The sequence below is a fragment of the Scomber scombrus genome, chromosome 16, assembly GCF_963691925.1.
Source record: "Scomber scombrus chromosome 16, fScoSco1.1, whole genome shotgun sequence".
NCBI classification, from domain to species: domain Eukaryota; kingdom Metazoa; phylum Chordata; class Actinopteri; order Scombriformes; family Scombridae; genus Scomber; species Scomber scombrus.
The window spans coordinates 3,154,827-3,180,301 of NC_084985.1; the positions used below are offsets into that span (position 1 = coordinate 3,154,827).

General features: G+C 36.9%; 1 protein-coding gene across 1 annotated transcript in view; it reads left to right on the forward strand.

The window, feature by feature from the left end:
• Positions 1–3,598: 3,598 nt before the first annotated feature.
• LOC133996000 (H-2 class I histocompatibility antigen, K-D alpha chain-like) overlaps positions 3,599–25,475 on the forward strand; it is a 116,130-nt gene continuing 94,253 nt past the window's right edge. Inside the window, exon 1 of the mRNA XM_062435518.1 lies at positions 3,599–3,748. Within this exon, the coding sequence (XP_062291502.1) occupies positions 3,694–3,748 (55 nt within the window). The 5' untranslated portion in view covers positions 3,599–3,693. The remainder of the gene's footprint in view (positions 3,749–25,475) is intronic.

Here is a 25,475-nt window from a genome sequence, read left to right on the forward strand (position 1 = left end):
TCCAGGCTGTCAGCAGGGAGAAAGGGGGATTCGGCTTTCGCTTTGGGAGGAAGAGATGGACTGACGGAGGGATGAAGGGAGGGGGAGCACAAAGGAGTGGAACTGAAGATGGAGGGGGGAAAGAGGAGTTAATCTGGAGATGAGAAGAGGATGAATTCAGTAAACATATGAGGGCGGTGATACACTCAGCAATGTCATGGCAACCAAATGTTGCTTGAAAAGTTGCCCAGTGGATCACTGCCTTTAAAGATAAGAAGCAGTACAAGATGAAGGGAAGATCGCACAAGTTTGAGGAATATATGAAAGAACAGAAAGCCAGATATTAGTTAATGCTCAGTTCAACACGACAAAAACAAACATCTAAATGAAAGAAAACTGAATAAAAGGTGTTGAGTAGGCTTATATTAATTAAACACTGCAAACAATTAGATTTTTCCCCCTCCTAAAAGTCTCATGATGTGACTCAGACAGCAGTGAGAGACTTGTTTTATATTTCATGTATTAATGTACAGAGAGACAAACGGCAAGCAGCACGTTCACTCATCCTCAGCATCAAATGTTAAAGTGAATGTAAATGTTAAAGTATCCTTGTCAAATACAAAGTGTAATAATATATGTATATAGACATAAGATTATGTAGGCCTTTGTACTTGTGTTATTTTATTGGCTTGAGTATAAGCAATGAATAAAGAGTGTTAAGGGTCGGTTTTTTGATTCCTTCATGCCGTTTCTTCATACATTATTACTAAAGCTGTGAAATAAATGTAGTGGAGTAGAAAGTACAATATTTCCCTCTGAGATGTAGAAAGTAAATGTAGTTACCTAACACAATTAGTTAGTTACAGTTTAAATAGGACGTTTAAATGAAAAACATATTCATACATCTATGATATAAGATGATCTTTATTTCGTATTTATGTCTCCATACTCATGTACATACAGTATCCAGAGATCCCTGTCACTGCTGGACTGTCTGGAGCAAAACCTCTTTCACTTAAATCTGCCTAGCAACACGCTCTGAATTATTTGATTGGATGTAACAACACTACATAAGACCAGCCCCGCCTGCACAGTTTCCTCCTCTTATCTGAAGTTATGTAGCACTTTTCAGTCAACAACCCCGTCTCCATTTCTCAGCAGTTAAACGTTAGATTTATGATGAGACAGGTAAAATATACTGAGTACTATAGTTACCTGTTTCATCAAATGCTGCTCCTCTTACCTGTTTCTGTCCAGTCTAATACATTTATATCCTAAAATATGTCAGTTAAATACAGTTTATGAGTGTTTTATTATTGTATTATTATCTGCAGCAGTCAGTCACCTGCTTCATATTAAAAAGTGTAAAATCATCAACAACCTACAAAAAGTATAATTATTCTTGTTTAACTTCATTTGACCAAGCTGGTTATGATTAGAGCTGCAGCAATGAATCGATTAATGGATTAACTGCCAACTGATGATCAACTTGTTTCATAATGATTAATGGTTTTGCATCATTTTTTTTAGAGGAAAATCTGACTAATCTTGACAGTAAACTTGAATATATTTTAGTTGTACACAACACTAAACATTTGAGGGTGTTATTTTGGGCTTTGATGACCAATAATCAACATTTTTCCCCATTTTGACACATTTTATAGATTAAACAACTGTCAGTTAATTGAGTAACTATATAATTGATCCTCGTCAAAACTCTTAATCCCATAGAGTTTTACAGACTTTTGGTTGTGCACAATAATACACATTTGAGGACGTCATTTTGGGCTTTGATCACGAGTCAAACAACTGTCAGATAATCCAGAATCAATAATGAAAATACTATTTAGTTGCAGCCCTAGTTATAGACTAATGTTGTATCAGTGTGTAACTATATAATTAGTAAAAAATCTTAATCCCATAGAGTTTTAGACTATGTAAATGTGTAATATTAGCAAAGTCCAACTATTAGTTTGATAATGATTAATTGATTAATGATTAAACTTCTTAAATCTGACTAATCTGACAGCACACTTAAATATCTTTTGGTTGTGCACAAAACTGAACACCCAAAAAGGTATTTTTTCTTTTCTTTTTTGTAAGTAAAAATGGTTAAAAGGTTAAAAGGTTGCTTGTTGCTTCTCCAAAGTGAGGCCATGTGAAGCCTTTCTTTGTCACACATTATAGTTAATTGAATTTATTTTGGAGTTTGAACTGTTGATAAGATAAAAGGAGACACTTGACAAAAACATGTCACCATCAACTCAAGAAAACAAGAAATTAAAATATATCTTTCCACTGTTTTCTGACATTTGTATAGACAAAAATGATGAACTGATTATCCTCAATGTGTTTTCAGATATAACAACATATGTAATATAATATCTGTCAGGCGTCCTTGTTTTACTTCTCGTCAGTCTGGCCTGTATTGCAGTCCTATTGCGTAAGTTAGAGGCGGGTCACCTGACATTCAACTTGATCCTAAAGATAACAGATGACAAATAACCAGGTAGTCTCAGTCATGGTGCGTTCACTGATCCTTGTCTGTAAAAGTTTCAAGCCAACGCGCAACGAACTACCTGAGGGAGTAGTTGTTGTGTGTTGTTCCTTACTGGAAAGCATTTGAAAATCCTGTCTTGGAAGGTTTTTATAGTAGATGTAGTCATCTTGTTCTGGTTGGTAGCAGTATTAGTTGTAATCCATCCACAAATGTCCTTTTTTTTTTTAAACAATTAAGCCTAACAGTTGAATTTTAAAACAGTTATAATTCAGCTGCCTTTTGACTTATAATAAAGTTAGGGTCAAGTCAGTGTGTTTTTCATTAAGAACACAGTTTATAGCCCTGGTTATTGTTGTAATATACAATAACAGTCAAAAGTTTGGACACACTTTCCCATTCCTCTTTTTATCAAAGTTTCTATTTGTTAATTACAGAATAACATAAAATGTAAGAAACCATTCAAGAGAAAGTAGGTTAGATCATTTATTATATTGATATTAAGAATTTTAAATAAAGTATGTATGAACATTTTATAAATATATGATAATATAAGACAAGATAAGATATACTTTAATGTCCCGTCAGGGAAATTGGCTTGAGCATGAGGTGCGTCAGTGCATACATGAATTATACATTAAACATACATACATATATATATAAACAAGAACCTGGAAAACATGTAATACAGCAGCAGAGACAGTAATCATACAACAGTGCCCAAGGATAATAAAGTGTAAGTGAAATGATAAAAAATTAAAATTAAAATTAAGAGTTGAAGCAGGAGAAACTACTACAAGGCTATTTTTTATTCAGTAGTAATATGATTAAATGTGTTAAATTTACATATACAAAGAGAAATATAGAAATAGAAATATCTATGTATATATATATATATATATATATATATATATATATATATATATATATATATATATATATATATATAATGGGCACATTTTGGCTCATGACTGTTGTTTTAAGGGATGTTTTAGGGACAGACAGCCATCTGAAAGTGCTGAAGTAGGACAGTTGGATGTAACTTGAACGCAGCACAAGTCCCTCCTTTACAACCAGCACCTGAACGCACCTGGCAGATCAGTCCGACCAGAGAATCAGGAAGAAGCAGCTGTCTGTCACCGCGGAGCCAAAACACGGTCCAATACTCGGTTTATCTCAAGTTTGGAAACATAAACGGAGTCTTTTTAGTGGTGAGGATGTATCTCTTCGCAGTTTTCGTCCTTTTGGGGACGGGACTGACAGTAAACAGCGGTAAGAGAAAGTTTTTTTTACACATTAATGCGACTCAGGTTGAAAACGAAAGTAAACTATTCCCAGGTGTGACGTCTATAATTGTCAGATTTCTGTTGATTATTTCAGTTTAATTTATTCATATAGACGGATAGTTTCTCAGTTTTTATAACGTACTCATATTCCATAACCTTATTACATTAAAACGGATGTGATAAAATTGATTATTATGAAATCTTTAATTGTCTGTGTGTGTTGATGTATAAAGACAACATGGTGGTTTGACTTGAATGTGTAAAGAAGTTGGATTATTTTTCTGTTTCCAATACTTAAAAATATAAAACAAAGACATCATCATAACTATAAATAATAGTTTTTAAAATTATAGAGTAGCCTGCCGACTCAAATAATTTACCTTAACGAAATTATTACATACATTAGAAAAGGTGAATGAGTTGTTGGTTTTGTCCAACTAACAGTCTAAAACCTAAAAACTAAAGTAGAATTTAAAAACAAAGAAAAAGGAGCAGATAACCACATAAAGTTTGATATTAGTGATTGAAAAGAAAACTAAAACAATTAGCAGATTATCAAAATTTGCCAATCAGATTATTGGAATAATTGTTATAACGATAAACATCATCAATCTACGAATAAAGTGGAGTAAATTAAAGAAAGTACATTGTGTTACAGCAGGTTTATAATTGGGATCGAAAAAGCTTGGAGTGTGTTGGCACATAGTCAAAACAGAAGAGGGCAGGTACTGGGCTGAAAGTGAGCCAGTAAAGGTGGAGTAAAGAGATAAAACAGCTCCAATGTCCACCTATAATTTACTGCACCAAGGTGACGTTTGAAGCACTACTGCTCTTAATCAGACTCAGCGGAGTTTGATCAAGGCACCTCAAATCTTTTTTTCTTAGTATTATATTGGTAAATGCCCATCTCAATTTTTCATAAACGGGTCAATGACGTATAAGGATTTGCAACAACTCAATTGTAGAATAATAAAAAACAAGCATATCTAATGCAGTAGTTCAAACATTCCGAATGTTGTGTACCTGAAGATTCATATTATACATTTGAAATTAAGTGATTTTAGTGGGTTTTTCAAGATTAATTGACACTGGCCTTTAAAAAGAGTCATGTGGTGCGACCATGATTCATCTTGAAATAAATTAATATACTTAACATGCTTCACATCTTTTTTTTTTTTTTTTTTTACAAGTTTTCAGTAATATAAAGTGTTTGGAAACAAAGTATTTGCATTTTTTAAACATTTTTTGTAAATGATGATCTTTTATTTATATAAGATATTTCAAGATGAATCATGGTCACACCACATGACTTTTTTTCCAGGCCAGTGCCAATTAATCTTGAAAAAACCCCTAAAATCACTTTCAAATTGTAATATGAATTTTCAGGTACACAACATTCTGAATGTTTGAACTACTGCATTAGATATGCTTGTTTTTATTATTTAAAATTGAGTTGTTGAAAATCCTTATACGTCATTGACCCAAACTCAAGCTGATGTACACTACATGTTGGTTTGGTCCAACTAACAATCCAAAAGTCGAAGTTTCTTGATTCATTACAGAAAGAACAATAGATAACAACAGGAAGTTCGACATTTGTGCTTGGAAAAACCCCCTGAAACTATTAACTGATTATCAAAATATGCCAGTCAGATTATTGGAATAATTTGGCAACAGCTGTAAACAACATAAAATGAAGTGGAGCGAGTTAAAGTCTTGGCTCATAAACAACCGTCCTTTTCCTCATTCTTGCTGTACTTAAAACTATAATAGATCTCTTGGAGGCTGTTCCTTCAGGAGGCGTTGCAATGAGGGCAATCCCATAATATTTCAAGACTTATTGGTTAGTTAGGCCTACAGGTTGTTCCGACACTTTATCCCTAAGAATCATTATCGAGTTATTCATTAAAAGGTTCCTCGCTTCGTGTGTGTGATTGTAAAATGTTCATCTTTTAAAAAGCTCATTATTACAGTTTTGTATTTAGCTCAGTGTTACTTAAAACATCTTTCTCAGATCTGGAACTCCAATTCATATCTGAAATATAGGCTATATTTAAATCATTTCTTTATGTCTAAAATAATTTAATCAGATATTTAAAAATAACAAATCAGAGCTTAAACAATTAACTGTCAGAAAGTAGATTTTCAACTTTTTTCATAGTTGAGTCATAGTTTAGTTTTTCTTTGTCTATGAAATGTTTGAAAATTGTGGAAAATGTTTGCATGAGTTCAAGGTGAAGCCTTTAAATATTTTGATTTCTTTGACCAACAGTTCAAAACCCAAAGATATTTAATGTACAATGATATAAATCAGTTCGCTGTCTACCAATTCTCGCATTTAAGGATCTGGAACCAGCAAAATTATTGGCATTTTTGCTTGAAAAGTAAATTAAAATAGTTAATAGATAGCCAATTAATTCTCTGTTGATTCATTAGTCCATTAATTGATTAATTATTGTAGTATTACACTATTATACTGCAAAGTTTAATGAGTTATCTGTCTACCTGTTTTCATGTGAAAGGTTTTTACTGAAAACAATCTATATATGTTGAGATAGATAACTTTAAAATAAAACTGTTAATCCCTCAAGATTCAAAACACAATGATGCAAAAAATACAAAATCTCATCCAGTACCGTTGGGAAGACTTTATAGAATGAAAATTATAAAAACTATTGGATCACAGGACCCCAAGTTGAATAAAAGAGTCCAGAGCTTTAAGTCAGATCTGCTGGAGTTAATCTGCCTTGTCTGTAAACATGTCTGTCTTTCTTTCTCTCTCTGTGACTCTCAGAGAAACACTCCCTCACGTACATCTACACCGCCTTCTCCAAACCTGTCGAACTTCCGGGCATCCATGAGTTCACAGCTATGGGTCAGATGGACGGCAGGATGATCGACTACTATGACAGTGATGTCCAGAAAAAAGTTCACAAGCAGGACTGGATGCAAAAGCGACTTCCTGCAGACTACTGGGAGAAAGGCACACAGTCCCGCCAAAGCAAGCAGCAGTGGTTCAAAGTCAACATCGACATCCTGAAGAAACGAATGAATCAGACCGACGATGGTAAGATCCATGAAATGTGTCAGACTCGGAACACTTTTTGATGACTCAGTAATTAACACTATGAAATTAACAACTGTAATACCTTGTATAGATAAATGCTCAGCAAAACTATTTTAATTGTCAGAAACAAGTGTTAACTTCTAATGTTCTTAAATGAAACAGTCATAATTGTAATTACTTGCTAAATTTTTCCATTCCCTCATTCTTTGTCATTTATTTCACTGTCACTCCTCTTTAGATCGCCATGTTCTTCAGTGGATGCACGGTTGTGAGGGTGAAACAGGGCCTGATGGCACATTAAAGTTTGTCCGTGGCGTGGACATGTACAACTACGATGGACATGACTTCCTGTCCTTTGATGACGCCCACTCAGTGTGGGTTGCTGCCGCTGATATAGCAGTCCCAACCAAGAGAAAGTGGGATGAAGTCCAGGTCCTAAAAGAATACACCAAAGGCTACCTGGAGAACGAGTGTATCGATTGGTTGAGCAAGTTCAGGGCATACGGGGAACAACAGCTGGAAGCTGCCTGTATGTATGACAGAAAATAACTTCTGTATTTTTATACCAATCATATGGTATTATTCCCTTTGGCCTCACAGTTGTAGCTGCCACATGTTTGAATGTAAAGTGAAGCTTCACAGAACAACACCGCTGCCCAGACTATCCCTAGCTTTACATACTAAACGCTTTATTAAGCGTCCTTCCGCTGTCAGTCGTAATTTTCGGGGCTCAATATAATAATCACCACATTTCAATAAATATGAATGTATTAACACGACCTCCCTGTAGAAAGTTTGGAGATGGACTTATTGTTCAGCTGCTGTATGAAGCTGCAGCTGACTGTGACATACAGCCATCTGTGTGTGATTAGCACAAAATCTTTTGTGGGTAGATCCATAAAACGGACCAAACTGCAGGTGAAAATGCTTCATGGTGCTGTAACATTCTCAGGGAAAGCCTCTAATGAAACGCTGCCCAGCTCTGAACAATATTGCACACACATACATTCATATCAGTGGAGAGCAGTAGTGTGCGCTACAAGCTGTCATAAACTCAGACTCTCTTTTAACTCATTTGTAAAAACCTTTGGGATTGACACAGTGCCTAACAAACGTCCCTGCCAACTTTTTGTGTGTGCCTGCTGTGCGCACCTGAATGTGTCATGCAGTCCATCACACATCTGAAGAAGAAGTCAATAAATAACTTACGGGCCACGGAAATTGGAAAAATTAAATATCTAAAACATTTTTGGCCCTGGGGGCGTTCTCTTAATTTTCTATTTTTGACCTGAGCCTAAAATCAAAAGTCAGAAAAACAAAGAGCCAGTTCCTTTATGGCATTCATAAACAAATAATGAAATAACAAGCCATTTTTTAAATTTTGGAATTTGGATTCTAAAATGAATATCAAATGAACGAATGATACCTGGACCCAACATTTCCCATCAACAAACAACAATTCACCAGAATTAGGGTTCAGTAGCTTTTTATTGACTCTGAATAATTTTGAATCTACTTAGGTTCAGATTTTAACATTTTTAAGTAAAATTAAAATAACAAAATGAAGGCAGAAACACTTCAGCTTTAGTTCCATTTTACAACAAATAGAATATATCAAATATTGATTGAATATGTTTCTGACATGTTTAAATAACTGATGTAACCTTATTGTACATCTTATTTTTCATGAGCTACTTGTTTCAAATACTGGAAATCCTGAGTCTCAACTATTAAGTTGATTAGCTTAAATAATTAATATGATATAAATTAAAGTCTGAGCAGGAGATTTTGACAACTGAAGCTGATTTAACCGTTAATATGTCAAGTTACTGAAGGCTTTAACATTCATTAGTTACAGCTGATAGCTGCAGACGTACAGTCAGCAAATCCCGGTACTTTGCCAACCTGGAAACAAATACAAAAGAGAACCAGCTATTAGAACCAAACCTTCATAATCACCATATTCAATAACAGCCATGATCTTCAAATCTCAGAAAACAGTTTGGAAAAAGACCAGAAACTATAAAATGAACCGTGTGTCGTAGCAGCAGTGTTTTTGTGTTGTTAAGTTTTACCAGTATGATTTTACTTTAGTTATTATTAAAGATATGCATTGTCACTATTTGTTGTATCAATACATTTCATTAGTTCAGTTTATTATGATGATAGAACAAACATTATCACATGTGGTTTATAGCATAATGCATTATAGCCACCATGCAAACATTAACTAACCTAATGTTTTCTCTCTCCAGCTCCACCAGATGTGCACATGTCCGCTAAGAAAACCACAACTAAGTCAAACCTCATGTTGACCTGCCTGGCCACAGGTTTCTACCCAAAAGACATCATCCTTAACATCAAAAGGAACGGCCGCGTTCTGACTAGAGAGGACGGGTTGATCTCCTCAGGCGTTCGACCAAATGAAGACGACACCTTCCAGAGAAGAGACAGTGTGGAGATTTTAAAGAGTGACATCGCTTCATTCACATGTGAAGTCATTCACAAAGCATCCAAAATGTCTGTTGAGAAGGCTTGGAGTAAGAAACTTTCTTTTCTTTCTGTGACAGTTTGTCACATTGCAACAAAGTTGATTGGGGCAAAAATGCAAACAGTCAGATGATCAGACAGTTTATAACCAAACCAAACATCAGAAAATGAGATCCAAGTTGTATTAAATCAGTCTTTATTTAATCAGTTATGTGTCATATTGGAGCAGACCTTTTTCTATTATCTCAGGGTGTAAAGCAGTAAGAGTCTGCCTCAAAAGCTGCTGACTGTCAAGTCACTTCATCAATGGAGGAAATTATTATATTCAGAATGTGTTCAGATGTTTGTCTTTATTGAAGATGGGGTGGATTCACTGTTAGCATCACAGTTAGTAGCTACAACAGAAAAAACACGACATAAACTGGCGTTAACCCAGTTTTTTGAACTTTGGACATTTTAGTAAGGATCTTCTTTGAATCTTTAAATAGTTTTTAATTTTCATGTTATTTTGTGTCATTTTAAATTTCATCTTATCACTTTGATCAAATTATCACTGATTATCACATCTACATTTTATATCCTGCATCAACAATGAGAGTCACATGAAGCTAAATATTAATTGTGTTATAAGTGAATGTGAAACTAATATAAATGTTTTCTTTGTTTTAGATCATGAAGTTAAAGATGACGAAAACAACATGGGCATGATTGGTGGTATCATTGGGGGCGTGGTCGTCGTTGTCGTACTCGTAGTCATAGCTGTAGTGCTGGTGGTGTTGAAGAAAAAAGGGAAATTTGGTAGGTACAACATATAATTTATTTATTTTTTCTCCACAACAAGGAGTGGAGTGGGAAATATTTTTCACATATTTAATTTATATCATTTAAAAGAAAATATAGAAAACATTTCATTCCTCAAAAGAAGTGGATCTATTATGAAAAGAAACAGATTTTTCTTGCAAAAAATTGAAATGCTTTTATTTATTTATTCATTTTCTATTTTCTTTAAACTGATTTAAAGTGTAACTACTCGCTCAAACTCTGCTGGCTCCCTTCATCCCAGCATATTTCAAAGACGCAGCAGAGGAGTGCACAGGTTGACTGTAGGGGGCGTGGCCTCGTAGCTACGTAGTGTGTGATGTGGGAGGTACGAGGACGTCAATGAGGGCAAATTAAGACTGACCACTGCTCAGTTTAGCGTTAATAGATGTAGAGTTAGCAGTCAAAAATAACTGACCATGAAGAGCTGCTGTCAGACTCTGTGTTGGAAACAGAGTCATGAAACTTGAGCAGACTGTAAAATCAGACCAAGATCAGACAGATATTACAATGCTTCCTGCTATAAGCCAGGAAGATGAAAGGGTGGGTTTAATCATTGTTGATTATCTGGTGAAAAAGATTTTATGATCATGGACGTCATGAGGTGTTCATAGGTCACACTGAATAGCAATCCTGTCAGTCATTTTATAGGAAAGGTGTTTCTATCACACAGCTGCCCTGAGGTTTCTACCTCACAGTTAGTTATAATTCTCTGTCTGTGTTTTAACCCTAACCCATTTAAAAGTTTACAAAAAGCATTTCCATTTGCTTGTAAAGTACATGCTGCATTTCCTCTTATTATAGGAAGAAATCCACTGAAATACAACATTTTCATTTGGAGTTTTACATCAGCCAAATACATTTTTTCCATGATTTGTTCATTGATCCTGCAATAAACTGCAGTCTGAAGGTACAGTGATAGCAGGTCACATAAGTTCAGCTTCTTTACTGCCTTCTATATTTCTTGTCATGCTAGTGTCATGTTACCATGGTAACTGTATGCATGTTAACATGCTAATATGCTTTACCTTACCAACTAGGGTTGGGCGATGAGTCAATATCATGAAAAACTAGAAGTGTGTTCATCATCAGAGATTTTAACCTACCATCTAATCCAAGGTGTCAGAAAATGTTTAATATATTTCTTATTGTCAACAAGTAAAACTAACACAGTGGTGAGTCTGTCTCTATCTTTGGCTCTCAACCTCGCTCGAACCCGTTGCTTCCTACTGAAGATGTAAATCTTAAAAACTGCTGATAAATAGTTTATGAAATATAGTTTAATGTTTAAAAAGTAATTTTGTCACTGTAGTTTTTAGAAAGTAAACAAGAGGAAATAGTGTATTTGTTGGGAACTGTTTTCAGCGGTGGATGAATCCACATTTGATGCTCTCAATAGTATTTCTGACAGCAGGACTGAGTCAAAACAAACAGAGTGTGTGTTTATGGTAATGAAGGGAGATGGAGCTGGGCTATGTGACCAAAATTTCGTCTCCCGATAACAATAAAAAAATGTTGTCATTAAATAAATAGTTGGGCCGTCCCCCCTCCGCATATTGTACAAAGTATGGACAGACTCCAAATGTTGTGATTTACATTACAATGAAATAAACAATAGAGCAAAATATGAAACATAATTTTTCTCTCATCACAACATATCTTCATATCAATCAATCAATCAATCTTTATTTGTATAGCGCCAAATCACAACAAAGTTATCTCAAGACACTTTACACATAGAGCAGGTCTAAACCGAACTCTTCAGGTTTAATTTTAAAGAGACCCAACATTCACACATGAGCAGCACTTGGCGACAGTGGCAAGAAAAAAACTCCCTTTTAACAGGAAGAAACCTCAGAACCAAACTCAAAGTGGGAGAACATCTGCCTCGACCGGTTTGAGTAGAGAGGAAAGAGAGGAAGGATAGGAGAGAGAAGCACATTGAAAATCAACATTGAAGCTAAAAGTTCCGGGCCTGGAATCTGTCATCCGGACGTCTACAGTTTAAAGCCTTCTTCAATGCAGTATGATGTTCATTTGTGAAATTTTGGCCTCCCTGATTTTATATTTGACGATAAAGCAGGGTATGCATTAGGGCGTGGCTACGTCGTGACTGACACGTTGATTGGTTCACAGGTTCAGGAGGGCACACACATATCTTGATGCATTTTCTTTTCACAGGGTCCAAAGAATCTCTCAACAGCGATGGAACCAGCTCTTCTGGATCTGGTAAGCATCTTTCATTTAGTGATTGAAAGCTGCAGCACACAGGTTCATATTTTTCACTAGATCAGTTTGTTGTTGTGTTTGCTGTTTTCTTGCCAACCTAATCCTTTTAGTTAGTCCTGCTCAGACTGGAAACTCTGTACAGTGAACTTGAAAATAGTTGGTTTAGCTATTTTCGCTTTTTGTGTGTGTTAACTTTGTGTTTATTCTTTGTGTTATACAGCACCTACTGAAGTTGTTCCTTTAAGTAAGTTGTGTCTGATAAGCTCCACGTTTATCAGACACATTGACTCATATTAAAAGACTGTCAGTAAACCAAACCATAAATTAATTCAGTTGTCTGTAAACTCTGAATTATTATTTTTTATTATTATCAGATAAATAATGGATGTGTACATTTTTGAATTTTAATAAGTCCAGCTGTGAATTAGTTATATTAATGTTGTCTTTATTTACAGACCCTGCTCCGCCAGCCACAGTCATCAATATCCAAGGTAACTACTTTCTTTCTTTCCCATCAGAAAAACAATGACTGAGTCTTTAAAGGATAGTTCACAATTTTGTCTTCAAAAAGCAGTCAGGTGTCCATATGAACAGTTCATACTGACTATTAGATCATCTTTAAATGTGTCTTTAATATAAGTGATGGAGGCTAAAATTAGTGTCCAGTCATTTAGTGTAAATATGTATTTCAAAGTGCGGTAGACACCTTTTCTTTAAAGTGGTAATTATATTTTTTTGTGTTTAATTTTAAGTTAGGGTTTTCATTAACAAATACAATGAAAACTTACCTACGTTCCTACCTACCTACCTTCGTTCTTACTGTCTGTTCAGAAGTCACTTGTTCATCTTTGATTTGTTTGTAAGATCTTTATCGGTTATGATACTTTATGAAACACAGCTCTCAAACTTTAGAAGATGGATTTTGTTACAGATTTAGGATTTTTGGGGGAAAATAATTGGTTGTTGGATCATTTCTTCCTGTGTGTGTGTGTGTGTGTGTGTGTGTGTGTGTGTGTGTGTGTGTGTGTGTGTGTGTGTGTGTGTGTGTGTGTGTGTGTGTGTGTGTGTGTGTGTGTGTGTGTGTGTGTGTCTCCCATAAATCCTCAATGATGAAGATGTGGCCAAACCTCTCCTGAATGATGAGGAGAAAGAGAAAGGTAAAGGTTTACTTCTTGGCAGACATGATGTTAGCTGCTGAGCTACATGACTTTGTACAGATTCTGATGTGCAGTGTTACATAATGAAATAATGTATTAATAACCAGATGTTTTATTTTTGATAATAGAATAGATGATAATTGTTGTATCTAAATGAATAATATCAATATGACCAAAGTTTGGCCCAGCATGAGAACTTAAAGTCTGTGTAAAGTCAATTCATTGATTTACTTCTAAACATATTATACATGTTGGAAAATGGTTACAGAAAACATGTGAAAAGGCTGATAACTATGCAGTTCTGAATTGTGGAGATAGAGCCCTTAACTGTTTCTCACCCTCTCATTTTTCCTGATTTTCTGAGCCTGTAAAAAAGGGCTTGGTCCCTCCCCTACTATATAAGACTGAGATTCCGCTCTCCTCAGTGGTTAACCTGCCTAGTGGCCAGTTATTGTTACTACATCTAACACTACTACTACTACAGTCTACAGTTAGCCAGTTAGCTGAGCTAGCCGTCGAGTTAGCCGCCGAGCTAGTGGCAGAAAGCTCTCAGACGTAGCGTCCATGTGTCTGGTAGAGGTGGTGACTTTGATTGACAGGTGACACTTGGTAGGGGGCGGGGTTTCAGCGGACTCGGCGGTCACTCCCACAGTGTTTGGGAGCAGAGACAGCAGGCTGATTTTTACACAACATTGAAGCCTAATTTCATATATTTGGCGATTTTTTTAAATCATTCAAATTTGGCAGGGTGGTTAACAACACACTTTTCTGTGGTATGTCAAACTCAGAACACATATTTATTATTACTTTACACAGACTTTAAATACTTTTACTGTTAATCAAACCATTATGTGTGAGTGTAGATTTAAAGATGATGACAGTGATGTTAGGACATGCTGGTGTTGATGATGTTAATGATGTGATAGGAAACCATAAAACATTTAGTTAATATCTGAAACTAATCTACTATTTATCATCATTTTAAAATGAAGAAAGATTTTCCTCTGCAGACATTGACTCAGGTCCTGATTCTTAACAGTATTTTGAAGCATGTTGTCTTTAGTTTCTGTTCTAATCTCAGTGATTAAATCAATTAAAAAGAAGTCAGATTGGATATAAGCAGTTATTACAGACCTTGATGCTTATTCTTTTCTTTACAGGGTCCAAGGAGTCTGTGAGCAGCGGTGACTCTGGAAACTCCTCTGGTAAATATCTTCTGTTGATTATTATTTAATATCAGGTTTCTGCTTTTGCAGCCTCAAGTGGAAGCAAGATATAAATTAAAGGTTTTAAAATCTAGTATCTTCATTGTAGATTTTACTAGAGGTGACTGAGAAAATATCACAAATCCATCTTAGCCACACAAGATACTTAGAAAAGCAGCATTAGTATGTTTATTGACAGTAACATATCTGTTCATTCTTGCAGACAAGGGCTCGGCCAAGAGCTCAGACAAGAGCGCTGATGGTTCCAGTGAGTCTCTCCTTAAACAACAACCTGAAGCCTGAGAGAAACCAGCTCACCAGGGAATAATAGTACTGGATTAGCATTGGGAAGGAGATATAACGTAAAAAGTTTGAAAAACCCAAATAGACACTAATTTTACAGATAAGACAAAAGTTTTTAATTAAGCTGAAGAATGTCTCCACTGCTTCTTTTAAGGGTTTTCAAAGTTAAATACAGTGAAACAGCAGGATCAGGAAAAGTTTACCATTAGTAGGAAAAAAAGCACTGCTCTGTGGTCGCAATGTGTCCGCAGTGATCACATCACCTAAAGTATAGGGGGGGGGGGGGGGGGTTATTGCTTCATATTACTGAGGATACTGTTTTAATCGGGGGGGAGATTTGTGGAACGTCATGTGGAGACTCAGGAAGGAGATTAGAAAAGTGTGACCTGTAAGAAACTAAATGTTTAACCTTTAAAAGGAATCTCGTCGAAATCTGAAAGTACTTTAAGTTTACAGATATTTAATCAAGCAAATGTTAAATGCTACAGTAGATCTATGTAGGGTGGTAAGAATAAGTTTCTTCTTTATGGTGTTTTTTCTTTTATGAAGTGTTTTTACATTGTGATGAATTTGTTGATATCATGTTCCAAACAAAATCTTTCGTCAAATTTGAGGAGATTTATTAACGGTTAGATGTGATGAGACATTTTGAAAAGTCTGAAGACGTATCATGAAATGAAGTCAGAATTATGAGTTATAAAGCAAAAAATTCATGCTTCTATATTTGGTAAAATAACTTTCAATGGCCTCCAATTGCTGCTTTTGATGGTGGGAAACAATTGTAGAAATACTTACTTACAAACATTAAGTACTTAGTATACAGTGTAGGTGATTGTATTAAACAGGCTACAGTTTAAAATACACACTTATGACTGGACATGTATATGCACTTTTCTAGTTTTTTTTACCACTCAAAGTGCTTTTACACTACATGCCACATTCATCCATTCGGGCACTAATGATGGAGGCCACCTACCACACAGGCTGCCAACCTGTCATCAGCTGAGCCACAGCCGCCCCACATGACATGATCAATTGTCGAGTGATAAGCAGAGACACTTTTAAATAAATGGTTTGAATTATTAGTTATTTTTGTTGTACATACAGTTTTTCATTTTAATTGCATTTATAAAAATCATTTTCAATCACAGCTCGACTTTGTGCCAAAAATCTGATTTGATATTATAAAACATGATTAAATGAAATGAATAATTATGACTTTATATATTTTTACACTATGTGATTTTAAGCCTTTTAAACTCTGATGTGAATGTACTGTAAATGAACAGATTTATTTTCTTTAGTAGTACCAGTGGTAGAAAGTGTAGTACTGATGATGACTTTGTTTAAACTTGTTGTTGAAAATGCACTAAAATATTTCTATTTGACAAATGATCAGTCTATCAAATCTCCACTCAGTCCTAAAATGTACGTCACTATAGAAGTGCAATAAAAAGAATAATTCCTCTGATGATAACACTGATTGTCAGACTATAGTGACAAATATAAAATACTGACAGCATGTCTAAAAAGTCTGTCATAAATGTTTCATTTTAACTCTAATGTTAACAATTTAGGAAAGACTCTACACTTAAAAATGTTATTCTGTCTCGTGTTGCCATGTTGTTGATATTCTTTTTATTCTAGGTGATCCTGTTTGAAATATTTTGACTTGTGTAATTTGTGGTTAAATAAATTAAGTTGTGATTAAATCTGTATATGAATTGGTGTTTTATTGGCTGTCCTGCAGTAGAATAATAGTTTTATGAAGCAGAAATATAAAATGAGGCAGCAGTCAAAGTCTCCTGCTGTCAAATAATTGAGGCGTACTGTATATGTTGCTATCAGGTTAAAATAATCCTGTCAATTTTCAACCAGCTAATTTGGTTCTTTCAAGACATTTTTAGGAATAATAATAATTTGTTAAAACGGTTGTTAAAAAGTAATCTTGAATAACAAAAAAATAGTTTACTGCTGTTATGTTCTATATTGTGCTCCACAACGGGGCCACAGTTTTAATAATAATACGTTTTATTTATATAGCGCCTTTCACAGACCCAAAGACGCTTTACATACAGAAACTAAAAAACAACGATGTAATTTACACCTAATCATGAAGGAAATAAATTCTGTTTAAGAATGGCTCAATTCATACCCAATAAATATAAATTAATCATTTATTATTGGAAACTTAAAACACACTCTTAGCTTTTCTATTTATTTGTGGTCTGTGTAGTGCTGTTGTGTTTTTAGGTTTGTTTTTGTATTTTACATTTGATCCTCATAATAACATCTGAGTTTTTATTTGATTGTAATTGTCATCTCTCTTATATAAAATCAACGAGTTAGTGGTTGTTCCTCTTCTGCTTGCTACATTAAAATGCAGCACTGCTGCCATCGTGTGGTCAGGAGATGGTACAGCACAAAACAGCTAAAAGAATATTAGACTTGAATTTCCACGGTGGATAGACGGCGGCAGAGAGAAGAGAGGACGGCAGCAACAGAGTCAAAACAGGGTCCAACACTCAGTTAATCTGAATTTGAGAAACGTAAAGTAGTGAGTAAAAAGTGGTAAAGTAGGAAAGTTGTAACCTGAACACAAAAACAATATTTAATATATCGACCCTGTCTACTCCTTTAGCTCTCGCTCAAGGTACCAGTGAAGAAGAGCAATGTATACTAAAACTCGTTACACCCCAGGAGAGCCTGGTCCTGTTATGTAGACGTGTCAGTATCAGGAGCCACCAGTCAAACCTCAAACCAGAACTATGTGTGTGATTGAGTCAAAATAAACTACAGTGTGTATCTTCATGGTAATGAAGGAATATGTCACCCGGTGCAACATTCAGGGACATTGATGTATTTTTAATAGATTTTGGACAACAAAGGAGGTCTACAGCACAGATGAATAACATATCAGGCTTTGATACACATTACCTATCAGTAAATCAATTCCAAAGTTGGGAGAGGATGAAGAGGAACAGAGCAGAGACCAACAGGCTACTGTCTAAAGTGGCACCTGTCCTTCAAGATGTCCACTTAAGTTAATTGTTTGTTTCTTAATGTGCAGGTTAATTGACCAATGCTCCAGGTAACCCTTACCACCAGCTGTTACTAATGAGCAATCAATCCCCACAGCATTGAGAATCATTTAAAAGCAACTCTTTGTTCATGGAGACACTACAGAGGAGCACCTTTTGTCCAGTCTGTTGGGAAGAAGCAAACAAAAATTAGCTGTAACCTGAATTCAGCCATTTAACCACATTAAGATGAGGTAAGTGATTAACTGTATGTTCTTAAATGTTACCAATAAATCTCAAGGCTCAAAATCAAGTGTTCTCTTAATTGTTTTTCAGGGTGTTGTGGATTTCATGCCTGCTGATTGGAAGCATCTCCTGTGTTCCTACAGGGAAAAGTAAGCCAAGAACTACTAAAATCGGACACTAGAAAGCTCTGTATTCTATAACACCTGTGATGAATGCTAGTTACTGCTAAAACAGAATCTTGTTTCTCCACAGAATATGGCTCAGGTGCTGCTGACACAGGCTTCTGGCAGCAGCCGTATCATGGGAATAGGTTCAGTGGAGGAGGGGTGAGTTCTGACCCAGGCAGCAGCTCCTCTCTATCAAGTGTACTCAACCCAAGCTCTGGAAAACCCCACAGGCTATCTGCTGCTCAAAATGCCCCTTCCCGTGCTGCCCCTGGCAGTTACAGCAGACCGGCTGGGGATAATTACTTTGGTAACAGGAATGTTCGCTATAACAGCCCTGTGGTCACTACATATGGGGCTGCTTCTCAGCCCAGTGGGTATGACAGTGGTGCTTCACGTGGCAACTATGGATATGGTAGCTATGCTAGCGCAGGTAGTGGTTCTGCAGGGGACGCCTCTTATGGCTTTGTTACCAGCTCTGATGCTGGGGATGAAGGCCCAGAGCCGGTCTTCAGTGATGTGTCTGATCTGGAGCCAGTCTACTCCTCCAGCTCTCGCTCAAGGTACCAGCGTGGAAGAGCAATGTATACTAAAACTCGTTACACCCCAGGAGAGTCTGGTCCTGTAGTCATGTCAGGAGCCACCAGTGAAACCTCAAACCAGAACTATCCTGCTAAAGCGCCAGCCAAAGGTGGCTACTGAGAGCCACTTGTAAGGTACAACTCACTAATGCATATTCTCAATATTTGCAGTGCACTTGATTTACTGAGTTTCTTACCTTGCAGGTCTACATGCTGTTCCTGAATTGTACATCTAACACTAATAAACTGGCTTTGTAACAAATCTTTGAACCCATTTTCTTGTACAATGACTGAAGAATTGTAAACTCGGGTACACAATTGGTCCTGACTTTGGTCTATGATGTGAATGTGGCATCTGTGGGCCAAAAATCTAGAATAAATATTACTTGCTGGGAATTGCTTGACCTGTAGCTATATTTGATCAGGATTTGTCATTTTTAATTCCCATAAAACACATTTCAAGGACTGCCTTTTTTAATCTGCGTAATATTACAAAAAACTAGTGCATGCATTTGTTACTTCTAGGCTTGATTATTGGAATTCATTATCGGGCTGTCCTAACAAGTCTAAACTCTCCAGCTGGTCCAGAATGGAGCAAGAACTAGAAAGAGACCATATTGGCTTCCCATTAAAATCCTTCTTACCTTCAAAGCTCTTAATGATCAGGCTCCATATCTTAGAGCTTATAGTACCAGAACACTGCGCTCCCAGCATGTAGGCCTACTTGTGGTTCCTACTATCTCTAAAAGTAGAATGGGAGGCAGAGCCTTCAGTTATCGTCTCCTCTTCTATGGAACCATCTCCCAGATTCAGTCCAGGGGGCAGACACCCTCTACATTTAAGAGTAGGCTTAAAACTTTCCTTTTTGATTAAGCTTATAATTAGGCCACTGTTGCCAATCATAACTATATTTAATAATCATTGTAATTAAAGATTAATCTGCCGACTAAGTTTGTAACCCCATATGTTCGGTCCAACCTCAGCAGACTGAAGACCACTCAACGACTTTTCTCTTGGGTTCACAACATGTTTATTTACCAGCGCAGCACATGAACTTGGGGGGGAAAAACTTATAGTTTAAAAATGATTACAGAAAAACAAAACACTTTTACATGTGTATTATCTACAAATCACCATGAACCCATTACAATAAATAACAACAATAATACAACCAGGGGCGACTCTAGGATCGGACCTTTAGGGGGGCTCAGCTCCTAATGAGAATTTGACATGGTGTCCTGCAAGTGTTCAACCCCCTGCTAAATGACTAATTTCACTGGATAACAGAAATTACAACAATAAATATTAATACATAGAGTGGTCTACTACTGTATGATGTATAATAATAATGGTTCAGAATAAACAATCAGATTTCTACAGAGAGGACTCTAAGATAGTCAATGAACCCTGAGGGAAGGACAATATTAATGACAGAACTATTCAAGAAAATCATTAAAGACTGCTCCCACCCGGGTTACAAACTGTGCTCTCTCCTGCCCTCTGGAGGGAGATACAGGAGCTTAAAAGCACGAACAAACTCAAAAATAGTTTTTACCCGTGTGCCATCAGGCTGTTAAACCTACAGTCTTAAGTGCAATACTATTAATTTATTTATTTTGACACCATTCTCTAGGAATAATTTCATCAATCTACAAATGAAGTGGAGTAAATTAAAGAAAGTACAGAGTGTTACAGCAGGTCTGTCATTGGTATCAACAAGTTTGGAGTGTGTTTGCACATTCAAACCTGAAGAGGGCAGCTACTGGGCTGAAAGTGAGCCAATAAAGATATAGAATTAGAATTAGACTTAGAATAGTCTTTATTTTCATTTTATATGTTAGACTTGAATTTCCATGGTGGATAGACGGCGGCAGATAGAGGAGAGGACGGCAGCAACAGAGTCAAAACAGGGTCCAACACTCAGTTAATCTGAATTTGAGTAATGTAAAGTAGTGAGTAAAAAGTGGTAAAGTAGGAAAGTTGTAAGCTGAACACAAAAACAATATTTAATATATCGACCCTGTCTACTCCTTCAGCTCTCGCTCAAGGTACCAGCGAGGAAGAGCAATGTATACTAAAACTCGCTACACCCCAGGAGAGCCTGGTCCTGTTATGTAGAAGTATCAGTATCAGGAGCCACCAGTCAAACCTCAAACCAGAACTATGTGTGTGATTGAGTCAAAATAAACTACAGTGTGTATCTTCATGGTAATGAAGGACTATGTCACCCGGTGCAACATTCAGGGACACTGGTGTATTTTTAATAGATTTTGGACAACAAAGGAGGTCTACAGCACAGACGAATAACATATATCAGGCTTTGATACACATTACCTATCAGTAAATCAATTCCAAAGTTGGGAGAGGATGAAGAGGAACAGAGCAGAGACCAACAGGCTACTATCTAAAGTGGCACCTGTCCTTCAAGATGTCCACTTAAGTTAATTGTTTGTTTCTTAATGTGCAGGTTAATTGACCAACGCTCCAGGTAACCCTTACCACCAGCTGTTACTAATGAGCAATCAATCCCCACAGCATTGAGAATCATTTAAAAGCAGCTCTTTGTTCATGGAGACACTACAGAGGAGCACCTATTGTCCAGTCTGTTGGGAAGAAGCAAACAAAAATTAGCTGTAACCTGAATTCAGCCATTTAACCACATTAAGATGAGGTAAGTGATTAACTGTATGTTTTTAAATGTTACCAATAAATCTCAAGGCTCAAAATCAAGAGTTCTCTTAATTGTTTTTCAGGATGTTGTGGATTTCATGCCTGCTGATTGGAAGCATCTCCTGTGTTCCTACAGGAAAAAGTAAGCCAAGAACTACTGAAATGAGACACTAAAAAGCTCTGTATTCTACAACAACCTGTGATGAATGCTAGTTTCTGCTAAAACAGAATCTTGTTTCTCCACAGAATATGGCTCAGGTGCTGCTGACACAGGCTTCTGGCAGCAGCCTTATCATGGGAATAGGTTCAGTGGAGGAGGGGTGAGTTCTGACCCAGGCAGCAGCTCCTCTCTATCAAGTGTACTCAACCCAAGCTCTGGAAAACCCCACAGGCTATCTGCTGCTCAAAATGCCCCTTCCCATGCTGCCCCTGGCAGTTACAGCAGACCGGTTGGGGATAATTACTTTAGTAACAGGAATGTTCGCTATAACAGCCCTGTGGTCACTACATATGGTGCTGCTTCTCAGCCCAGTGGGTATGACAGTGGTGCTTCACGTGGCAACTATGGATATGGTAGCTATGCTAGCGCAGGTAGTGGTTCTGCAGGGGACGCCTCTTACGGCTTTGTTACCAGCTCTGATGCTGGGGATGAAGGCCCAGAGCCGGTCTTCAGTGATGTGTCTGATCTGGAGCCAGTCTACTCCTCCAGCTCTCGCTCAAGGTACCAGCGTGGAAGAGCAATGTATACTAAAACTCGTTACACCCCAGGAGAGTCTGGTCCTGTAGTCATGTCAGTATCCGGAGCCAACAGTGAAACCTCTAACCAGAACTATCCTGCTAAAGCACCAGGCAAAGGTGGCTACTGAGAGCCACTTGTGGTAAGGTACAACTCACTAATGCATATTCTCAATATTTGCAGTGCACTTGATTTACTGAGTTTCTTACCTTGCAGGTCTACATGCTGTTCCTGAATTGTACATCTAACACTAATAAACTGGCTTTGTAACAAATCTTTGAACCATTTTTCTTGTACAATGACTGAAGAATTGTAAACTCGGGTACACAATTTGTCCTGTCTATGATGTGAATGTGGCATCTGTGGGCCAAAAATCTAAAATAAATATTACTCGCTGGGAATTGCTTGACCTGTAGCTATATTTGATCAGGATTTGTCATTTTTAATTCCCATAAAACACATTTCAAGGACTGCCTTTTTTCATCTGCGAAAAACTAGTGCATGCATTTGTTACCTCTAGGCTGGATTATTGGAATTCATTATCGGGCTGTCCTAACAAGTCTGTAAACTCTCCAGCTGGTCCAGAATGGAGAAAAAACTAGAAGCCATTTTGGCTTCCCATTAAAATCCAGAATTGAGTTTAAAATCTTTCTTACCTTCAAAGCTCTTAATAATCAGGCTCCATATCTTAAAGAGCTTATAGTACCAGGACACTACGCTCCCAGCATGAAGGCCTACTTGTGGTTCCTACTATCTCTAAAAGTAGAATGGGAGGCAGAGCCTTCAGTTATCGGTCTCCTCTCCTATGGAACCATCTCCCAGATTCAGTCCAGGGGGCAGACACCCTCTACATTTAAGAGTAGGCTTAAAACTTTCCTTTTTGATTAAGCTTATAATTAGGCCACTGTTGCCAATCATAACTATATTTAATAATCATTGTAATTAAAGATTAACCTGCCGACTAAGTTTGTAACCCCGTATGTTCGGTCCAACCTCAGCAGACTGAAGACCACTCAATGACTTTTCTCTTGGGTTCACAGCACGTTTATTTACCAGCGCAGCACATCAACTTGGGGGGAAAAACATCTAGTTTTCTTAAAAAATTATTACAGTAAAACAAAACACTTTTACACGTATCTACAAATCTCCATGAACTCATTACAACAATAATACAACCAGGGGCGATTCTAGGATCGGACCTTTAGGGGGGTTCAGCTCCTAATGAGAATTTGACATGGTGTCCTGCAAGTGTTCAACCCCCTGCTAAATGACTAATTTCACTGGATAACAGAAATTACAACAATAAATATTAATACATAGTGGTCTACTACTGTATGATGTATAATAATAATGGTTCAGAATAAACAATCACAGATTTCTACAGAGAGGACTTTAAGATAGTCAATGAACCCTGAGGGAAGGACAATATTAATGACAGAACTATTCAAGAAAATCATTAAAGACTGCTCCCACCCGGGTTACAAACTGTGCTCTCTCCTGCCCTCTGGAGGGAGATACAGGAGCTTAAAAGCACGAACAAACTCAAAAATAGTTTTTACCCGTGTGCCATCAGGCTGTTAAACCTACAGTCTTAAGTGCAATACTATTAATTTATTTATTTTTACACCATTCTCTAGGAATAATTTCATCAACCTACAAATGAAGTGGAGTAAATTAAAGAAAGTACAGAGTGTTACAGCAGGTCTGTCATTGGTATCAACAAGTTTGAAGTGTGTTTGCACATTCAAACCTGAAGAGGGCAGCTACTGGGCTGAAAGTGAGCCAATAAAGATATAGAATTAGAATTAGACTTAGAATAGTCTTTATTTTCATTTTATATGTTAGACTTGAATTTCCATGGTGGATAGACGGCGGCAGATAGAGGAGAGGACGGCAGCAACAGAGTCAAAACAGGGTCCAACACTCAGTTAATCTGAATTTGAGAAATGTAAAGTAGTGAGTAAAAAGTGGTAAAGTAGGAAAGTTGTAACCTGAACACAAAAACAATATTTAATATATCGACCCTGTCTACTCCTTCAGCTCTCGCTCAAGGTACCAGCGAGGAAGAGCAATGTATACTAAAACTCGCTACACCCCAGGAGAGCCTGGTCCTGTTATGTAGACGTGTCAGTATCAGGAGCCACCAGTCAAACCTCAAACCAGAACTATGTGTGTGATTGAGTCAAAATAAACTACAGTGTGTATCTTCATGGTAATGAAGGACTATGTCACCCGGTGCAACATTCAGGGACACTGATGTATTTTTAATAGATTTTGGACAACAAAGGAGGTCTACAGCACAGACGAATAACATATATCAGGCTTTGATACACATTACCTATCAGTAAATCAATTCCAAAGTTGGGAGAGGATGAAGAGGAACAGAGCAGAGACCAACAGGCTACTATCTAAAGTGGCACCTGTCCTTCAAGATGTCCACTTAAGTTAATTGTTTGTTTCTTAATGTGCAGGTTAATTGACCAACGCTCCAGGTAACCCTTACCACCAGCTGTTACTAATGAGCAATCAATCCCCACAGCATTGAGAATCATTTAAAAGCAGCTCTTTGTTCATGGAGACACTACAGAGGAGCACCTATTGCCCAGTCTGTTGGGAAGAAGCAAACAAAAATTAGCTGTAACCTGAATTCAGCCATTTAACCACATTAAGATGAGGTAAGTGATTAACTGTCTGTTCTTTAATGTTACCAATAAATCTCAAGGCTCAAAATCAAGAGTTCTCTTAATTGTTTTTCAGGGTGTTGTGGATTTCATGCCTGCTGATTGGAAGCATCTCCTGTGTTCCTACAGGGAAAAGTAAGCCAAGAACTACTAAAATCGGACACTAGAAAGCTCTGTATTCTACAACAACCTGTGATGAATGCTAGTTTCTGCTAAAACAATTTTGTTTCTCCACAGAATATGGCTCAGGTGCTGCTGACACAGGCTTCTGGCGGCAGCCGTATCATGGGAATAGGTTCAGTGGAGGAGGGGTGAGTTCTGACCCAGGCAGCAGCTCCTCTCTAT